This window comes from Natrix helvetica (genome assembly GCF_964273705.1).
Source record: "Natrix helvetica genome assembly, chromosome: 5".
In the NCBI taxonomy this organism is placed as follows: Eukaryota; Metazoa; Chordata; class Lepidosauria; order Squamata; family Natricidae; genus Natrix; species Natrix helvetica.
Window position 1 is genome coordinate 68,691,841 of NC_138551.1, and position 19,105 is coordinate 68,710,945.

Genomic DNA, 19,105 nt, shown 5'->3' on the forward strand with positions numbered 1-19,105 from the left:
CGCCCTGTTTTGGGTGACCCACTCCCTCCTTTTACAGAGGCCGCGGGAAGCCCCCTTGCAGGGTAGAGCAGAGGTATTTGGGGAATATCTGCAGGACAAAATCGCTCAGATCCGTAGCGAGTGGGTCCCCTTCAGTGGTCTAGGAGGGACGTCGGAGGCAAGTCTTGAGGGACCACTCTGGGAGGAGTTTGACTCTGTTACTGCCGATGAGATGGACAGGTTGCGTGGGCGACTGCAAGCCACTACATGTTTATTGGACCCGTGTCACTCCTGGCTTATACTGGCATCCTGGGAGGTCACACAAGGCTGGCTCCAGGAGTTAGTCAACGCCTCCTTGAGAGAGGGGTTCGTGCCAGCCGTCTTAAAAGAGGCAGTGGTGAGGCCCCTACTCAAGAAGCCTTCCCTGGACCCAGCTATATTAGCTAACTATCGTCCTGTCTCCAACCTTTGCTTTTTGGCGAAGTTGTATAGAGTGTGGTGGCACAACAGTTCCCACACCACTTGGAGGAAATTGATTATCTAGACCCGCGCCAGTCCGGTTTCCGGCCCGGCCACAGCACGGAGACGGCTTTGGTCGCGTTGGTGGATGATCTCTGGAGGGCCAGAGATGGGGGTTGCTCCTCCATCCTGGTCCTATTAGACCTCTCGGCTGCTTTTGATACCATCGACCATGGTATCCTATTGCGTCGTCTAGAGGGGTTGGGGGTGAGGGGTACCGTTTTGCGGTGGTTCTCCTCCTACCTCTCTGGCCGAGTGCAATGTGTCCTGACAGGGGGGCAGAGGTCGACCCTGAGGCCGCTCACTTGTGAGGTGCCGCAGGGGTCGGTCCTCTCGCCTCTCCTGTTCAACACATATATGAAGCCGCTGGGTGAGATCATTCGTGGTTTTGGGGTTGAGTGCCATTTGTACGCTGACGACACTCAGCTGTACATCTCTACCCCGAACCACCCCAATGAGGCCATCGAAATGATGTCCCGGTGCCTGGAGGCCGTACGGGTCTGGATGGGCAGTAACAGATTCAAGCTCAACCCCTCCAAGACGGAGTGGCTGTGGTTACCGGCGCCCCGGTTCAACCAGTGGGTTCCATCACTGGCCATCGGGGGCGAACAGCTGGCCCCGTGGAGCGGGCACGCAATTTGGGTGTCCTCCTGGATGCCCGGCTGTCAATGGATGACCATGTGACAGCCGTGGCAAGGGGGGCGTTCCACCAGGTTCACCTGGTGCACCAATTGCGCCCCCTATTGGACCGGAGCGCCCTGCACACAGTCACCCATGCGCTAGTGACGTCCCCAATTGGACTATTGTAATGCCCTCTACATGGGGCTTCCCTTGAGATGCACCCGAAGGCTGCAGTTGGTCAAGAATGCGGCCGCGCGGGCAATTATGGGAGGTACTAGGTACTCTCATGTAACACCTCTCCTGCGCGGGCTGCACTGGCTACCTGTGGCTTTTCGGGTGCGTTTCAAGGTGTTGACTATCATCTTTAAAGCGCTCCATGGCACAGGACCTAGGTATTTGCGGGATCGCATCCTGCCCCATACATCCCTGCGGCCGATTCGCTCTCACAGGGAGGGACTCCTCCGGGTGCCGTCCACTAGGCAGTGCCAGCGGGCGACGCCCAGGAGTAGGGCCTTCTCTGTGATGGGCTCGACCCTCTGGAATGACCTCCCCCCGATATTAGAATAACCACCGATCTCCGCTCCTTCCGTAAGAAGCTTAAGACCCACCTGTTCAGCTTAGCTGGCCTGGCCTAACTGTAGTTTTGTGTCCCTCTAGCCTGTATTTTAAATTTTTAGGGGTAGGTTTTTAGGTTGTTTTAATTTTTAATCATACTGTACAGCCTAGTATTTAATTTGATTTTACGGGTATCTAGGAATATTTAATTTTGTATACTGTTTTTATTGTGTGGTCTGTACACCGCCCCGAGTCCCTTCGGGGAGTGGGGGCGGTCTATAAATTTAATAAATTTAATAAATATATATATACATAAGTTCTAATGAGAGAAAAAAGCTCCAAAGTATTTCTGTGCTTTAACATGGTTTTTTAAAAAATATTTAAAATAATCTTTATCCTAATAAATTTTCTTTATATCTGGTAGCGACAGAAAAATATTACTTAGAAAACGCTGTGTATAAGTCACATGCTTCTGCTTCACTAATTCTCTATTTGTTATCAATGGGTGATTTAGCACCATCTCATGTTTCTGTTTTTAATTTTTAGATCCTCCTAGAGAAAACGGTCAGCCATCGCATTTACTGACTTCAATGCTGATCCTGATTTTAGTGTTCATAATTTCAATTATTTTAGCTGGATATTTCTTTAGGTATGTATGAATCACGCTCTTGATGTGGAACTAGTTGTTTCTTGTTATTACCATGTGATCTCATAAGGAAATGAAAGTTGCATAGCCGCAGCTGTGCTGTCTGTAGTTTCCCACATTAATCAGTGTAGTGGATGGAGGATGTTACACACCGTTTCTGTGCATCAGCTACAATATATATTTATAACTGGAAAAAAAATGATTAGAAGAACCTTCTCCAGAGTTACTGGGTTTGTGAGCCATAATATAGAATGTTTTTTTGTAACTTATTTAGTCTCGTGAGACCTATACTATAGTCTTCTTAATGCTTGTTATATTTATTAAGGTTACGAAGACATAGAAAAGCAGTTGTAAATTCCACTGATAAAAAAATGCCAAATGGAATCTTAGAAGAGCAAGGTAATTATCAATTGATTCAATCGTATATAAAAATGTACTTTTTAAAACAATGTAATATTGAAAGGGGAAGCAAATAGATTACTCTTTAGAGAGGATTTGTTCACATATTTTTGTTCACACATTAACATTTGCATTTATATTACAATTCAGTTCAGAAAGATCTTTTTAAAAACATTGCATTGCATTAAGTTATAATTTTAGTAATTCCATTTAAATATGTGTTAGATGTAGAACTAATTTTATGTGTAAATTTTTATGGAATCAATTTTGAACTGCATAATAATTTTAAATAAGGAACTAAATGACAAACATGACAAACAGAACTGTAAAAAATATGAATTAACATGTAAAGGAGGAAGGTGAAAAGAAATTTGAGTTAGTTTCTTTACATGCTGAACACCCACATAACTTTATCATATAACAATACAGTACATATAACACATACATTTCTTGCTTCAGTATTTTAAGACATTCCTTTTGTAAGACCAGAATAAGAAAACTTTCCAAATCATTCTTCTGATATATTATTTGTATGTGTATTTTAGTTATTGAGACCTTAACTGGTTTCAGATGTAAATCCATTATTGAATCCTTTTCTACATCATTCTTGCAGTTAGAATCCATTTTTCAGAAAAGACTGTAAAGCTAGTAATTCTTGTCAAGTTTTCTTTTTATGTTAGCTGTACAGATGTGGTCTTAATTTTAAGTTTTTATTTTAAATGTGCAATGAAAGTAAAATATATGTTGCTTTTTGGTTGCGCACATAGTACAGCCAGCTGTATTATTGCAATGCATTCTGTGCATTGAAAAATATCCAGAAGCTTTAACTGCTACAGAATGAAGCTGCGTGGGCCATATTTGGTGCCCAATGAAGGGCAAACATAACATCCTTGCTCCATGAAGTGCACTGGGTGCCAGTTTGCTTCCAGGTGCAGTTCAAGGAGTTGATCATCACCTGGCATAGGTATCAGGCTACCTGTAGAATTTACTTCACCCCATCAATTTAGCCCATCCCACTCAATCAAACACGGAGGGTACTGCATACCCATCAGTCAAAGAATTTTGGCTAAATAAAGGGGAATCGGAATATTATGAAGTTTGGAACAGATTTTATTATTGGTATAAGACAAGGTGACAAGACTGGAACAAATTGTAAATAATGTGATTTGATAGAAGGATAGATAATGTATTAAGTAGGCTGACAGCTAATGGATGAGATTATGTGTATATATTTTGATTGTATGGCCATAAACGGCTTTGCTGTGCTGCATTATTTTAAATGTAAAAACAATAAAAATATTTTTTTTAAAAAGAATTTTGGTTAGTTGGATCTGGGGAGAGAACCTTCTCTGGCATTACTGCTGCATTATGGAACATCTGCCAGAAGTGAGGCAATGTTCCACTCTCCTGGCCTTCTGCAAAGGAGTTAAAACTTGACTCTATGTCCTTGCCCAGGAGGGGGGCAGCACAAAAAACAATGCACCCGAGGGGCTGGCTGGCCCCATGCGAGCCCCCCCGCCTGTATTAACTAATGATGTGGCCATCTTGAATTTTTTTTTACTTGTTTGAAATTTTATGTCATAATCTTAAAATTAAAAATAATATTAAATAATTTTAACATTTTAATGTTAATTTTATACATTACATATATGTTGATTAGACTGGATACAATCCAGAGCCCCTCTCTGAGAGAGGTGGGTGGTTTAGAAATAGGAAATATAAATACATACGGTATGCTTTCATTTTCTTTTCACAGAACAGCAGAGAGTGATGCTTCTCAGACAGTCTCCTTCTGGCCCAAAAAAGTATTTTCCTATTCCAGTAGAACTTTTGGAAGAAGAAATTCGGATAAGAGCAGCTGATGATGGGAAGTTGTTTCGAGAAGAGTTTAATGTAAGTTGCCCTTATTTTGTTACTTCATTTTGGTTTTCTTAAATGAAAGATGGCAAATAAAATGAACAAGTTTTTAAGTGAACAATAAAAGTTAGTTTTGTATTTTTCACTTTCATGCTTTGGGATTGTTCAGATATTGTATGTTCCTGTCCTGTGTACATTATTATATTATTATTAACAAAATCAGAGTTTAAAGGGATCTCTACCTTTTTTTGGAAATGAGATTTCCAATCCTATATCTTGTTGCTATTCAGCTACCAGTCTCAAACTCGTGTTGTCAGGGCAGCATCACGTGATATATTGGGACTTTTTTCTCCTTTGCTAAACCGGGCATGAGTGTGACCGTTGTATGATGCATACGGCCCACGGGAAGCGAGTTTGACAGTCCTGAACTAAGTGGCAAATTCATTGACATTTTTCTAGATGTTTTACATTATCATGAGTAATAATCTATATTAATACTATCTGTAATAATATATGATGCCTGACTCTCAGCAATTCTTACATCTTACAGAATCCCTAAGTTTTAGCCTTGGGAATTAGGGTTATATGAACTTCATAACAATTTCAAAATATTTAAAACGAGGTGACGAAAGAAAGATTTATATACTAAAATAATAATGAAATATGACCGCTTCTTCCTTAATGTGTTATTTGGACCCAAACATTCTGGTTTTAAAACCATGGTTTAAATCTTAAACCTAACCTTTGGGGTTTATTTCCATTAAACAGGAGTGTTAGCTCATTATGTGATTTTATTTTTAAAAAAGGACTTGTTTCTATTTCAGTAGTTCTCCAGAAAGTCACTTGAGGAACAAACACAGAACAAGTATAAAATCAACTTTCATACTCGTTTTAAGCATTAATTAAGCATTTCATCATTATGTGATGAAAGATGCATGTTGCTTCTTTCATACTAACAGATCCTTCTTCTTTCCAGAATTATAAGCCCTGCCTTTTAAAAATCATCCAGTTTTTAATGCTGTGGCAGAACATTTGATAACTGCCTTTCACCAGAACCTAGCCAGGAAGGCCAACAACAAGCAATTGTAGGAGTTGTCATCCAAAACAGTTTTGCCTTCTTATAGAATTTTTTAAAAGAAAAAAATAAGTAGTAAGAACTTTTTAAAGATACCTAATGCAGAAGATGGATAATCATAACAGCTATCTCATTTCAATCTCCCTCTCATGGAGGCTGGAAATAGTGAGATTGAAGACCCAAAAATCTCAAGGGCCCCAAGTTAAGAAGGATTGATTTAAAACTAAATATAGTGTCTCACTTCAGAGTATTTCTTGCTTCCTGCTGCATTGTGGTTGCATGAGTTGTGAGGCTGGCGAATAGCTGATAGATAATCTTAAAATGAATTTACCTTCAGTTCTGATTGGGTTTCATCAGTTCTCTGATGTAGCTATGATGATCCCATGTTTACATTCATTTTACGTTTATCTAAGTGAAAAGGTTGTCAATTAAACTGTCACACTCTACACACGTGTAGAGTGTAGCTTTGTAATTGGCAGGACTGTTTGTCAGCCATTATGATTACATGTTTAAAACTTGCCTTTTCAAATCTGAATGAATGTGGGTATATTGAGTCGTGTAGTTAAATATGTTAGGAAAAGACAACAATACAAATCTCCAATGAAAATGGTCATGCTTAAAACGAGTATGAAAGTTGATTTTATACTTGTTCTGTGTTTGTTCCTCAAGTGACTTTCTGGAGAACTACTGAAATAGAAACAAGTCTTTTTTAAAAAATAAAACTCCCTTGTCTCAGAAAACAAAGGGAAGTTCAGTTTTCCAGTTTTACACAATTTGTCTGATTATGCAAAAAAAAAAATGAAAGTACTCAAAGGGCAAAGTAATTTTTTAAAAAGCTTCCATAAAAGCTCACTTCTTACTTTTATTTTTGCCAAATATATTGAAGTAAAATTAAGAAAAACCATAGTATCAAAATAATATATAGTATATTTAGTTTATAGTTATTCATGGTCAGTTTTCAGTTATGTATGTTCCTGTTTTGCGTGTGTGTGTGTGTGAGAGAGAGAGAGAGAGAGAAAGAGAGAGAGAAGGGGGGAGGGGGATGACTTTCTGTTTAAAAAAAAATACAAAGCCAAAGCAAGCATACATATTAAAGCAACAAATATGACATATTTATGTTGTGGCAACAGAATGTAACCTACACAAGACACTTCCTTATTATCTAGTAAACATTACCGTATTTTCCGGGGTATAAGGCAACTGGGTGTATAAGATGACCCCCTACTTTTCCTATTAAAATATAGGGTTTGGGCTATACTCACCGTAACTTCCGAGGCACACCAAATAGCCAATCAGCCTCCATTTTATTTCCAGCGCCTTTCTCTCAGCTTGGAACTGAACCAGGTGGTTTTTCCTTCCAACACTTCCCTTCCCCAAACTGGACCCCAGATGAGTCGGATTGGCTTCTCTGGTAATGGGGGTGAGTTGGGGGGAACAGGCTTCAGTCCAATTCAGGCCAAATATCCAAGACCCACATTGCTGCTTTGAAAGTAAAGGCGGCTCCGGGCCACCTTTCGTACCCAGATGGCTTTTCCCAGCGCTTTGGAGAGAGAAGTCTCCGCAAGCATCCTCCCTGCCCAGCAACTCTCCCCACCGCCTCAGCTGACAGAGAAAAAAGGCGGGGAGTTGAAGGAAACGCCGGGACATGGATACTCCCTGCTGTCACCAAACAGGGGGTTTCTTCGCTTGAGGAGAAGTGAACAGCCCACAAACCACCAAGGCTATGAGCATTGCCTGTATTATAGGGCTTCCAGGCTACTAGACCGGATTCTGTCTCCTATATGCCCGAAAAACAGAATATGAGGCGCTATGTCGGCTTTTTCTTTTAAGAGCTCCCCTAATCCTCTGCCTCTTTCCGAAATCAAAAGGTTGTCAAAAGGTTGCAAACATTGATCATACGACCTTGGGACACAGCAACCATCATAAGTTTGAACCAGTTGCCAAGCATCTGAATTTTGATCCCCTGATCATGGGAGATGCTACAAAGATTGTAACTCTGAAAAAAGTGGTAAGAAGTCATTTTTTTCCAGTAAGGATGTAAGTTTGAATGGTCACTATAGCAACTGTTGCAATTGGAAGCCTACCTGTACCTTCCAGCTGTATTGTGTCACGCAGGTCCCAAAAGCAGATCGGGAAAAGCAGTTTTGATTACCTATGGAATTCCACTATAGGAGAACGTTCAGCTTGTTCCTTTTTAATCCCTGGCCCAGCTCTCCTTGCCTATTATTTCAGTCACCAAACTTTTAATGTGAAAACAGGCCCGCCACAGACACCAATGTTGCGCAACACATGAGACCAACTACCGACTACCGATTAACATGATTAAGGCAGAGGGCTGTTCGGGGTTGCAAGCACGTGTCTGCCTGCATTGGAATTTCAGCGCAGGAGTTACACACACACACACACACACACACAAACGCTCTGTGGACGGAGCTGCAGCACAATCTCACATGAAGCAACCGAGGCTCTGGCATCGCCTTGGCCAGTTCCCTTCTGACTCTCAATAGCGAGTGAGAAAGGGCCAAGCCAGGGGGAGGAGGGAGACATCCAAGTCCTATGCTTTCCAAGGGCTGACTCCCTTCTACTGCACCCCTTTCTGGGGCCTCGAGCATCCCATTTTCCCTGCTGGATCCCTGCAAAGAGGAGGGGGGGCAAAGCGCGAGGGGGACCAGCAGCAGCGGAGCGCTCCGAGCTGGCACCAGCAGCCAGCCTATCGGCTCCTCCACCTGCTAGCAGCAGGGCGACAGCCCAGCCAGGCAGGCAGGAGGTGCTTGGGTCCCCAGGGCACAGGGCGGGTTGGCAGGGGTGACTGAGGAGCAAATGGCGAGCTGACAAGGGCAGCCAATTTCCCCCCCCCCCAAACAACCTCATTCAAATGAACACGTTTTTAATCAACATCAATATCGTTATTTTATTTTCTATACACCAGTTGATGGTTTTGTTTTGGTTTGTTTGGTATGGCCTTTCTTATACCCAGCGTATAAAACGATCCCTGATTTTTGAAATAATTTTTTTGGGTTAAAAAGTCATCTTATAAGCCAGAAAATATGGTAATTGTACAGGCTGTTTTTTGCTGGTTTGGAAAGAAAAATCTTCAGAGTGCACATCTGATTTAAACCCAATGATGATTAAGACCATGATGTATTTATTTAGTCATCAAACTCTTAACTGTCCATCTTCCTCACAGAGCGGATCTATATGTATAAGTTATAAGATTTGATCCCTGTATTATTTTATTAGGATTTTCAAGCATCCATATACACCCACTTTTGTTACTGTATTTGCTGTAAGAGCAAAAGGCTGATCTTCCTTCATATTGCAAATAGCATATGAGCAGTAGAGATAGCTTCTGATCAGTTTAGGAGTAATGCCAACCGGTTAAAGTATATTAATGTAAGACTCCATCCAAATAGCACTTAGCCTTATACACTGTTTCATAGTGTTTTACAGCTCTCTCTAAGTGATTTACAGAGTCAGCATATTGCCCCCAACAATTTGCGCGTCGTTTTACCAACCTCAGAAGGATGGAAGGCCAAGTCAACCTTGAGCCGCTCAGAATTGAACTCCTGGAGTGAGCAGTTTGTAAATTACATTTATTTGTAAATTGACATTTACTAGTTGTAGAAATACAACATAAATTCCGCCCTGTCTAATTTGGAAATATGCAATTCAAAAGGTATATTCTCCCCCTGTGTGAGAGATATAATAATAGAGTAAGTAGTTGTGAGGTGCAATTTAATCCATTAAACAACCAAGAAGTATTTATAGAACTTGATCCTCACCTGCAGTTTATCCTAAGCTCTCGCTGAGCGAAATAGCTGTAATTTATAATTAGATGTCTCAGATTTAAATTTAACACTTTCTTGCTGCAGCTTCAAGATGTGCAAAATGTGTAAGGTCAGCTGACTTATTGTGGGTGTCATTAGAGTTGCATTTGGGAAGGGACAGGCATGTTAGTTCATCCTACCACCACTATCCAGCTTCAGATCAGTTATTTTTTCTCCCAGAATTTGCTGCTTTCCTTAGCACTTTCTGAGTTCCTTTCATAACCATCCATACCTCCTCCTATTTTTTTTTTTACCAGTTTTTCTCCAGGCTACAACAGAAAGGCAGCAGAGCTCCCTTATTTTATCTCATGAAGAAAAAGTACCTGTGAAATCTCTCTCCTCCCTCCTTTCCCCCCATTTCCCTTTCTCTCTCCTCCTCCTCCCCCCCCCCCCGCCAGTTATACTGAATGGCCTGTGTGTTTGCTCAGATCTGGATATAGGGGTTGACCAGAACTATGCTAGGTGCAAGTTAAATCTGAAATTATACGCAGTAATTTTCTGACAGAATTGCCTTCGTTGCTTATTAGTTTCAAGTCTTCAAGTTGTCAGTTTTAGTTCTCCCACTTTATAAGACTTAACCAGATACAGAATCTTGGAAATATCTTTCTCTTCTTTTGGGGGCCATTTCTGCTTTGGTATTTTTCTGTGTGATTTTGAATTAATTGAATTAATGTTGAATTTTTGAAAATGAACTGAACTAATTCTCAGAGAGGGTCTGTGCTGAGGAGCAGGCAAATCACCCTCCACAAAGAAAACAGTTGACAGTTGACAAATTAGCCCTCCTTCATTCTGGTTTCGGTGTTATGATTGCTTGATGTTCTCCGTATTGCCTGGTGGTGACACGGATTGGTAGTAAATCAAAAGATAAAACCAGCTCTCTTGTCTATTAAGTCTGGATTGGCTTCACTCAAAACAACACCATTCAGCAGTGATTTGGAACTAGAGGCAGGATGAAGGTTGCAGTGCTACAGCCTGCATGGATCATGGGTAGCTGTTTAACTCAGTTTTGTGTAGTGGTTAAGGCATCACACTAGAAACTGTGAATGTGTGAATTCTAGGCCCAGCCTAGGCACAAAGCCAGCTGGGTGACCTTGGGCCAGTCACTTCCTCCTAGCCCTAGAAAGCAATCAATGACAAACTACTGTTTCTGAAAAACCTTGCCAAAAAACTACAGGAACCTATCAGAGAATAAGACGCTAAGTCCTTTGAAAAATGGTCTGAAAATGGAATCACTATCCAAAAATGATGGATTCCCTTTACTGGATGTGCTCAAGATGGGGTTAGATAGTCATCTGTAAATTTATATTCAGCACGGTTTACAACTTCCATTTATATATGTGAAGCTGTACCTCTTTCGCGCCTGCACAACCTCACACATATGTGTAAAAGGCACAAGGGTTCAATTTGTGTGATTCTGATTTTTTTGACCCTATTGAGTGTGCCATTAAAGTGCATTGTGGAAAAACCAAAGCTTTGCACAGCCTTACTAATTTCCACTTTATCAAAGGTAAAGATACACTATATATGTTTATAGGAATGTGTGATAGTTATTATTTATTTGGGTTTAGGGATTCTTTTATTTATTGAGTTATTGAGATGTATTCAGTGGTGGGATTCAAACATTTTACTACCAGTTCTTTGGGCATGACTTGGTGGGCATTGCAGGGGAAGGATACTGTAAATTCTCCATTACCACCACATTCGATGGGAAAGTTACTGCAAAATCCCCATTTCCTCCCTATCAGCTGGGACTCGGGAGGCAGAGAATAGATAGGGGGGAGGCCAGTCAGAGGTTCGGTTCTCTGAACTACTCAAAATTTTCACTAGCAGTGAAATTCAGTTTTATTGTACACATGTTGCGCATTGACAATAAATGTTTGGTTTGATTTGATTTGAGTCATACTAACATAATTGGCTCATTATCTTGTGCATTTGTAGTTTCTTATTTTCAATGCATGCTATTAAGAAGTTGAATTCTATAGTTATCACTGTTAACTCTGCTTTCAGTTATATTTTATATTTACCAATATGAATATTTACAAACCTTAAGCAAGAAGGTTATTTAACAATTTTAGGTAAAACTATAGACAGATTTTATTCAGGATAGATTTATGATATCCATAATACGTAAGTCATTTTCAGATAAGAGGTTTATATCACACAAGAAAAAATATCAAAAAGGAAAAAGGTCTGTTTAGCTTAGGAATCGAGTTTGTTTCTTGCTTGGTGCATTCAATAATTTTTGAAATGACTTTTAGGATGAATGTAAGACAACTAATATTCTGATATAGGTAATATAAAATTTCATAAAAATATCAAAATGTATTTTAACCATCAACTCTTTTTGTTATTGATTGCTGTTTTAAGTCAGACAATTTATATTTTCTGTAGTCATTACCACCTGGATATTTGCAAGGAACACTTGAGATGGCAAACAAAGAGGAAAACAGAGAAAAAAACAGATACCCCAACATATTACCTTGTAAGTATTGCTGATATATAGATATAGATATATATTTCAAAATTCTAAATAGTACAGTATGATCAAGCAGCTGGTCATATTAAAAACAGCTAGCAAAGATAGGCAACTGTCTTATGAGAGCAAGGCTAATACATTTAAGGTGGTATAAACATCTGTTTGTTTGTTTGTTTAATAATATTTATAAGTCACCTCAAACCTTTTAGTCAGCATTCAGGTCTGAATATGATGAAAATAGCATTAGTCATGCTTTTTGGTGGCAAGAGCTGGGCAGGAGTGACCCATATCCTCTTATCAGCTTTTGATGGATTCTTCCGAACTAGCTCAGAAGAATTGGGAATGGGCAGAACTCTGCTGTCCTTGTTCTCCACCTTTCTCTGTGGTTGATACTAGTTGGTGATGATGGGGGGGGGGAGGGGGGGAATCCTGCCCTCTGCATTTATTATGCAAGTATCACATATTCAGTGCTCTATTCTCTCCTATTCAATATCTACATGTAGCTGCTGAGTGAGCTCATCTGTTTCCATCTGGTGAGGTATTATCAGTACACAGATGATACCCAATTATACATTTCTGCCCCTTAAGCAAATTAAGCAGTGCTGTTGATGTCAAATCCCAGTGCCTGGAGGCTATGGATTCTGGTTTGGGAACAATAGGCTTCAACTTAACCTTAGAAAGTTTGAATGGCTCTGTTTTTTTAATCGGGCCTGTCAGTTCTGGGACTATGCTATCTTTGGTACTGGGTGTATAGACAGACAATTGCTCATCTTGTAGGTCCTCCTAGGCTTATGATTCTTGTTCAAAAAACAGGTGGTAATTGTGGCTAGGAAGGTCTTTGAACAGCTTTGTGTTATGTTACAATTGTGCCTGTTCCTGAATCAGAGAGGTCTGCTCATGTTCACTCGTGGCCCAGATAGACTATTGTAATGGGGGCTGTCCTTAAAAAGTATCTGAGAGCTTCAGCTGGTACAGAATATGGTGGTGTGGGCAGTTATGTGTGTCCCTGGAGTCGCATATGTTGTGCATCTGCTCCAGATGTTACATTGGCTGCTTTAGAGTTCTATTCAAGGGGCTGTTTTTATCTTTAAAGCTCTTCATGCCATGGGGCCTGGTATTTGAGCTGGTTGAACTGATTACATCGGTCCATCCCATGAGGTCTTGCAGAAGAAATATGGTTTTGGCCCTTCTGCCAAAGAGTTACATCTGGTGGGACCCAGGAGATGGACCTTTTCTGCCATGGCAACTATTCTGTGAAACTTCAGTCCCGAAACGAGACTGGCCCTATCTCCGCTGATGGGATTTCCAGAAGTTCCTAAAATCCTGGTTGCATCAACAGGCCAGTAGATCACATAGGAGTTGTGATCTGATGAGGTTGTTGTGCTTTCTGATGATATATCCTAAGCTTTTTAATAACAATTTTAATTTTTCTTTTTGTTAATTTTTTTTTAAATGGCTTTTATTCTTTGATAGTATACTGCCCAGAGTCACATTTTATGAGATGGGTGATCATAGAAATATGATACATGCATATGCACATCATCATCATCCATCCATCCATCTGTACATACATACAGTATATCACAGAAGTGAGTACACCCCCTCACATATTGTAAATATTTAAGTATATCTTTTCATGTGACAACACTGAAGAAATGACACTTGGCTACAATGCAAAGTAGTGAGTATACAGCTTGTATAACAATGTAAATGTGGCTGTGACATTAATGGCTGTGTGTTGCGTTATTTTGAGGGACAGCACATTTATACTGTTATATAAGCTGTACACTCACTACATTGTAGCCAAGTGTCATTTCTTCAGTGTTGTTACATCAAAAGATGCACTTAAATATTTACAAAATGTGAGGGGGGTGTACTCCTGTGATATACTTTATATACAGACATGCACGCATACAGACATGCATGCATACATACATGCATACTTAACCTAGGGAGTTTGCAATTCAAAATGTAATATATTATAACAAAAGTCCCAAGGGTGATTTTTCAAGGGGGCAACTGGATTATCTGCTTTTTCTGGAAGCTTGGATGAGAAGCGAAACATCTTCAGAGAAAAATCAGAAAATCCAATTACCTCTTGAAAAAGCACCTTTGGAACAACCGTGACCTGGATGACTGACAATCTCCATGGACATTATAACAAAAGAATTTAAGTAATAACACTCTCACTTTTATATCTGACCCAGGCCAATACATATATATTTGCATATTTAGTAAGAGATAAATTATCAACAGTGTGACATAAAAATAACAACTACGGTTACAATGAAATTAGAGGAAACCTCAGAATCCCATTCTCCTGACCTAGCCAGCATCAGTTCCCTAATCAAACTATCTTACAATATTTCTTTAATCGTTTCTAACGATACCTGCTTTTCCTCATCTTTGGTGTCAGCAAATGAACAGACCAGTTCACTTGCAGAAATTGTATATTATTTTAAATGTAATCATTCATATTAATATTAGCCAATAAAATCGTGCGTTGGCTTAAGAGAGTATACAATCAAAAAGAGCACTAGACTGTTAAGGGAATGTGTCTGTTGCTTTTCTAGAAGGTTGTCATGTTGTATGCCACATAGCTGGTAATTTCACACTTTTGAAAGATCATTTATTTTAAAATTCTAATCTGTTGAAGTCTTTTTGGCTGGTTGCCCAGCAACTTAATTCATTAGTTTCTCGGGATTATAAAGGAAATAAAACTGCCAGAAACTTCTTGTAGAATTAAGTGAAGTTTTCCAATTACAGACAAAAGGAAGTACTTTTTCCACAAACTCTGGGACCTGGACAGATTCTAGGGGGACCTTGGGGTTTTCTCTGAGGATATGGTTGTAGTTCAGATGGAATAGGTAGATAGCTGAGGTGGATTGGATTGCATTGCTCCTTTGCAGTCCCTTCCTATGTACCCCTCCTGCAGTGCACCTCAGTTTTCCAAGGAGCTGCAGGAGATGAAATTCCAGAAGAGGTGCCTGAAACACTAGGAGCAAGACTGATTGAACCTAGGGTCTGATTGAATCATAAGAATCGTAAGGACTACTGTTGCTATCTGGCAGATAAAATCATTCAGATTTATCCAGAGTTGGACTCTAATTGAACAGGTCCAGTGAAAATATTTAGGTAGAGTCCTATAGGATTTTTGTGACTGCTGAAGAAGTGGACAGGGTCCCCTTCTTAGCTATATATCTTAGTTAGAGTCATGTTTTTCCTGGTTGATCAAAAGCTCAGGAGATAAGGTGCAATTGGATCCATGTAGTGATACTTGCTTCTTTGAGGGAGAAGGTCTTTCTGTGGTATGTCTTTTTCCTCAAGAAACTATCAAGGCCTTGGACATTTTCTGACTAGTCTCCAGCTTTTAATTTTTTGCCATTAGTGTTCCAGGCATCTCTTTTGGCACTTCATCTCTTGCAGCTCTTTGGAGAACCAAAATATACTTGGTAGTGGGGCTTCAGCTCCAAAGAAGACATATTGTCTGGGCCCTTTCCAGGCAGGTTACAGCACAGAGTAACTTTGGTCATGCTTGTTGATGGCCTGTGGCAAGGTTGGATGTGGGTAGTGCAATCATCCTTCTGTTTCTTAATTTCTTAGTTATTTCTGATACAGGTGATCATGGTATCTTTTTAGACTGGCTGCAAAGCTTGAACTGGGGGGCACTGTTTTGCTGTGCTTTTCGTTTCTTTGTAGTTAGTTCAGTTAATCTCCTGCATGTCAAAAGTCACCCTTTTGTTTAACACCTACGTAGAAATGCTGTGTGAGGCCCTCTGTCAGTTCAGGGCAAAGTATTGCCAGGGGATTAGTGTAGTACATATACCCAAATATGCATCTAAATTCTAGGAGAAGCAAGTGATGCTGTCAAGCTTCTGTCCCAGTATATGGAGACTGTGCACAACTGAAACACAATTAGGTTAAATCCTGTTCCAAGACTTTGGGCCTCCTGGGCCTGGGTATCTTCTATCTTTGATTTTGGATGGGACTGCACTTGTTCATCCAGAGTGGTATGTAATCTGAGGATCATCTTGAATTTACAGCTCCTGCTTGAAGAGCAAATGGAAGCTGCAGCTAAGTGAATCGTTCCACAGATACATCTAATATGCCAGTTGTACCCTTTCCGGGGCTAGGAGGCCATTCAGACAGTCACTCGTGCTTTAATCATTTCACAATTGGATTCCTTTAACACGCTCTAAATGGCTCACCCTTGAAAATCACTCAGAAGCTACAGCTCACTGAGAATGCAATGGCATGGGTAGTAAGAGGCATGCCTTGATATGCTCAGGTGACCCAACGGTTTCATGAGCTGTATTGGTTACTGATTGACTTCCAAGTACAATTCAAGGTCTAGTTATCAGCTATAAAGCCCTTTGTGGGCTGGGCTTTATAGCTGAAGTTGTTGTCTGTGGAGTTGCCTATTTTCAGTTTCTTTTGTCCATCCAGTGATATCAGGCACATTCAATATGCTTTGGATCCCATCATTATCATTATGCATGGTCTACTGGGACCCAGGAACCATGCCTTCTGTGCTGCAGTAGCTGCTTTCAATAATTGTAGAGGTCTGGATGGTTCCACCCTGAGGTCATGCAAGAAATTATTAAATACTTAACTGTTCTGCACGCTTTGGGACAGGGTGATGGTTATATGATTTTCAAAGAGTACTTTTTGTCAGGTTGTTTATGATTTATTTTTGGTTCCTTTCCCCCTTATGCGTTGCCCAGGATTGTTGGGAATCAGGTGGACTCTCATACTATATGCATATGTTCATATACAGGTAGTAGCCCACGACTTAATACTCATAATTGGGACAGGATTGCCACCATAAGTTCATTGTGGCTGTAAAGCAAGCTGTCACATGATTGCTTAGCGGCAACAATCTTGACAATTAAGTGAATTTCATCAATCATTAGCCAAGAATGTAGCCCATTCCAACCCATTCCAGACTTGGTCTCTTTCCATCCCAAGCTTCAGTAATATAGTGCGCTGCTTCCAACTTCCTGCACTTCTATATCTCCCCCTCCCATCTTTGCCTCTTTTCTGCCCTGCACCCTGCACTTCAGGGTAGCAAATAGCCCTAGAACTGTTTAGCTGGAAAGCCTCAACCCTCCCAGCTCATCTTCATCAGGGGTTTTTTTTGTGTGTGTGTTCTTGCTGCTTTACAAGGTGTGACTGCCCTGGCTAGCTGAGTGATTGGGTTTTGTCTGCAAGGGGGGGGGAGCATCAAAAGCAGTAGCTTTCGCTTCCAGGGAATATAACAGAACAGAATAACAGTGTTGGAAGGGAACTTGGAGGTCTTCTTGTCCAACCCCCTGGCTTAGGCAGGAAATCCTACACCACTTCAGACAAATAGTTATCCAGTGTCTTCTTTAAAGCTTCCAGTGTTGAGGCATTCACAACTTCTGGAGGCAAATTGTTCCACGAATTAATTGTTCTAACTGTCAGGAAATTTCTCCTTAATTCTAGGTTGCTTCTCTCCTTGATTAGTTTCCACCCCTTGCTTTTTGTTCTATCCTCAGGTGCTTTGGAGAATAGCTTGACTCCCTCTTCTTTGTGGCAGCCCCTGAGATATTGAAACACTGCTATCATGTCACCCCTAGTCCTCCTTTTCATTAAACTAGACATTCCCAGTTCCTGCAATCGTTTTTCATACGTTTTAGCCTCTAGTCCCCTAATCATCTTTGTTTCCCTTCTCTATACTCTTTCTAGAGTCTCCACCTCTTTTATACATTGTGGCGACCAAAACTGGATGCAGTATTCCAAGTGTGGCTTTACCAAGGCATTATAAAGTGGTATTAACGCTTCATGTAATCTTGATTCTATCCCTCTGTTTATGTAGTCTAGAACTGTGTTAGCTTTTTTGGCATATGACAAATGACCCCAGAGCTGTGTAACTGTGGTGCTGCTTGTTATCCAGCAACAGAAAGTGCAGGAGGGCCAAAGGACAGAGATATTGGCAGATAAGTGAATGGAGATAGTTGGAGCACCTCCTGTGGTCATTAGTGCAGGCAGACTGCCAAGCGCCCAAATTCTGATGTTACCTTGGGGATGCTGGAACAGCATAGATTGTAAGTTCATTTTTTCAGCACAGTTGTAACTTTGAACAGTTGCTGAATTAACGGTCACAAGTCAAGAACAACCTGTATGTATGAATAAATCAGTAAATAATCTGATAAACCATGGAATTTTCTCCCATGAAAATATGGTGTTAATTATTGATGCTTTTCTCCTTATGTTGAACCAAGATGATAGATACTCGTATTTTGTTGTGAAAGTATTTGCTATACTCTGCCTCAACCATGCTTTTGTTTTATTGTATTGACTTTATTTTATATTTTACTTGTTTTTTTTATTTTAATGATGAAGATTGGAATATTAGCATCTGTGATCCCTTCTCCAAACTGAAAAGCATTCAGCACCTCTCAGTATTGGTCTTCACTGAGATGCTATACTGGAGGAGCTTCTGATTGGTTTACAGAGATCATAGAAAATAAATAATCATATGTGTACATACCTATGCATTTACGCCAAGCACGGGGATGTTAGGTATATCATATCAACTTGTCTATCTGACCTTGCCAAGAACACGAGGTTTATCTTGACAGATTTCAGTTAGCAGTGTCAAAGCAAAGCCACACCAAAGGCAAGAAATGTCTTGTTTATACCAGATGGTTCTAGTTAAAAATAGAGGGGGTCACGCCACAATACACAAGTGTTTCATGCCAAGGATGAGGCAAGATATTAAATAGAATGTTTAAGATCAGCTGATGTAGTACACTAAATATTTGGATACATTTCACTATGTACCTGAAATAGAGAATTTTATGTATTTAAGGGAAAAAGGGACATTCTACTGTCCATTTCCTCTACCTGGAACATCTGGTAGGACCACCACCTCTGTAAAAGCTTTCCATGTGAACAATCTGTGTGTTGTGGACAAATCTGATTTAAGTTGGTGATTAACAGATTTTCATCTAGCCTATTTCAGATATTTTCTCCCAGCTTGTCATAAATTCTGTGCTTCCATTTCTGCCTTGGCTGTTGAAAGCCTTTTTTTCCAGTCATAGGAATAGTGAAAACCTTCCACAAGATTAATATTCCTAATGGAAAATAGTAAGTGAGGATTAGATTCCAGTGCTAACATACAGAAT

At 40.3% G+C, this 19,105-nt stretch overlaps 1 protein-coding gene across 3 annotated transcripts in view; it reads left to right on the forward strand.

Moving 5' to 3' along the window:
- PTPRE (protein tyrosine phosphatase receptor type E) overlaps positions 1–19,105 on the forward strand; it is a 142,733-nt gene that overhangs the window by 97,286 nt on the left and 26,342 nt on the right. For 2 of the 3 annotated variants that reach the window (XM_081955333.1, XM_081955332.1), the window contains exons 4-7: positions 2,221–2,323; positions 2,646–2,719; positions 4,476–4,612; positions 11,870–11,960. In XM_081955333.1, the coding sequence (XP_081811459.1) occupies positions 2,221–2,323; positions 2,646–2,719; positions 4,476–4,612; positions 11,870–11,960 (405 nt within the window). Of the gene's footprint in view, positions 1–2,220; positions 2,324–2,446; positions 2,551–2,645; positions 2,720–4,475; positions 4,613–11,869; positions 11,961–19,105 lie in introns of those variants that run through there. The other variant, XM_081955334.1, reaches the window with a different exon arrangement.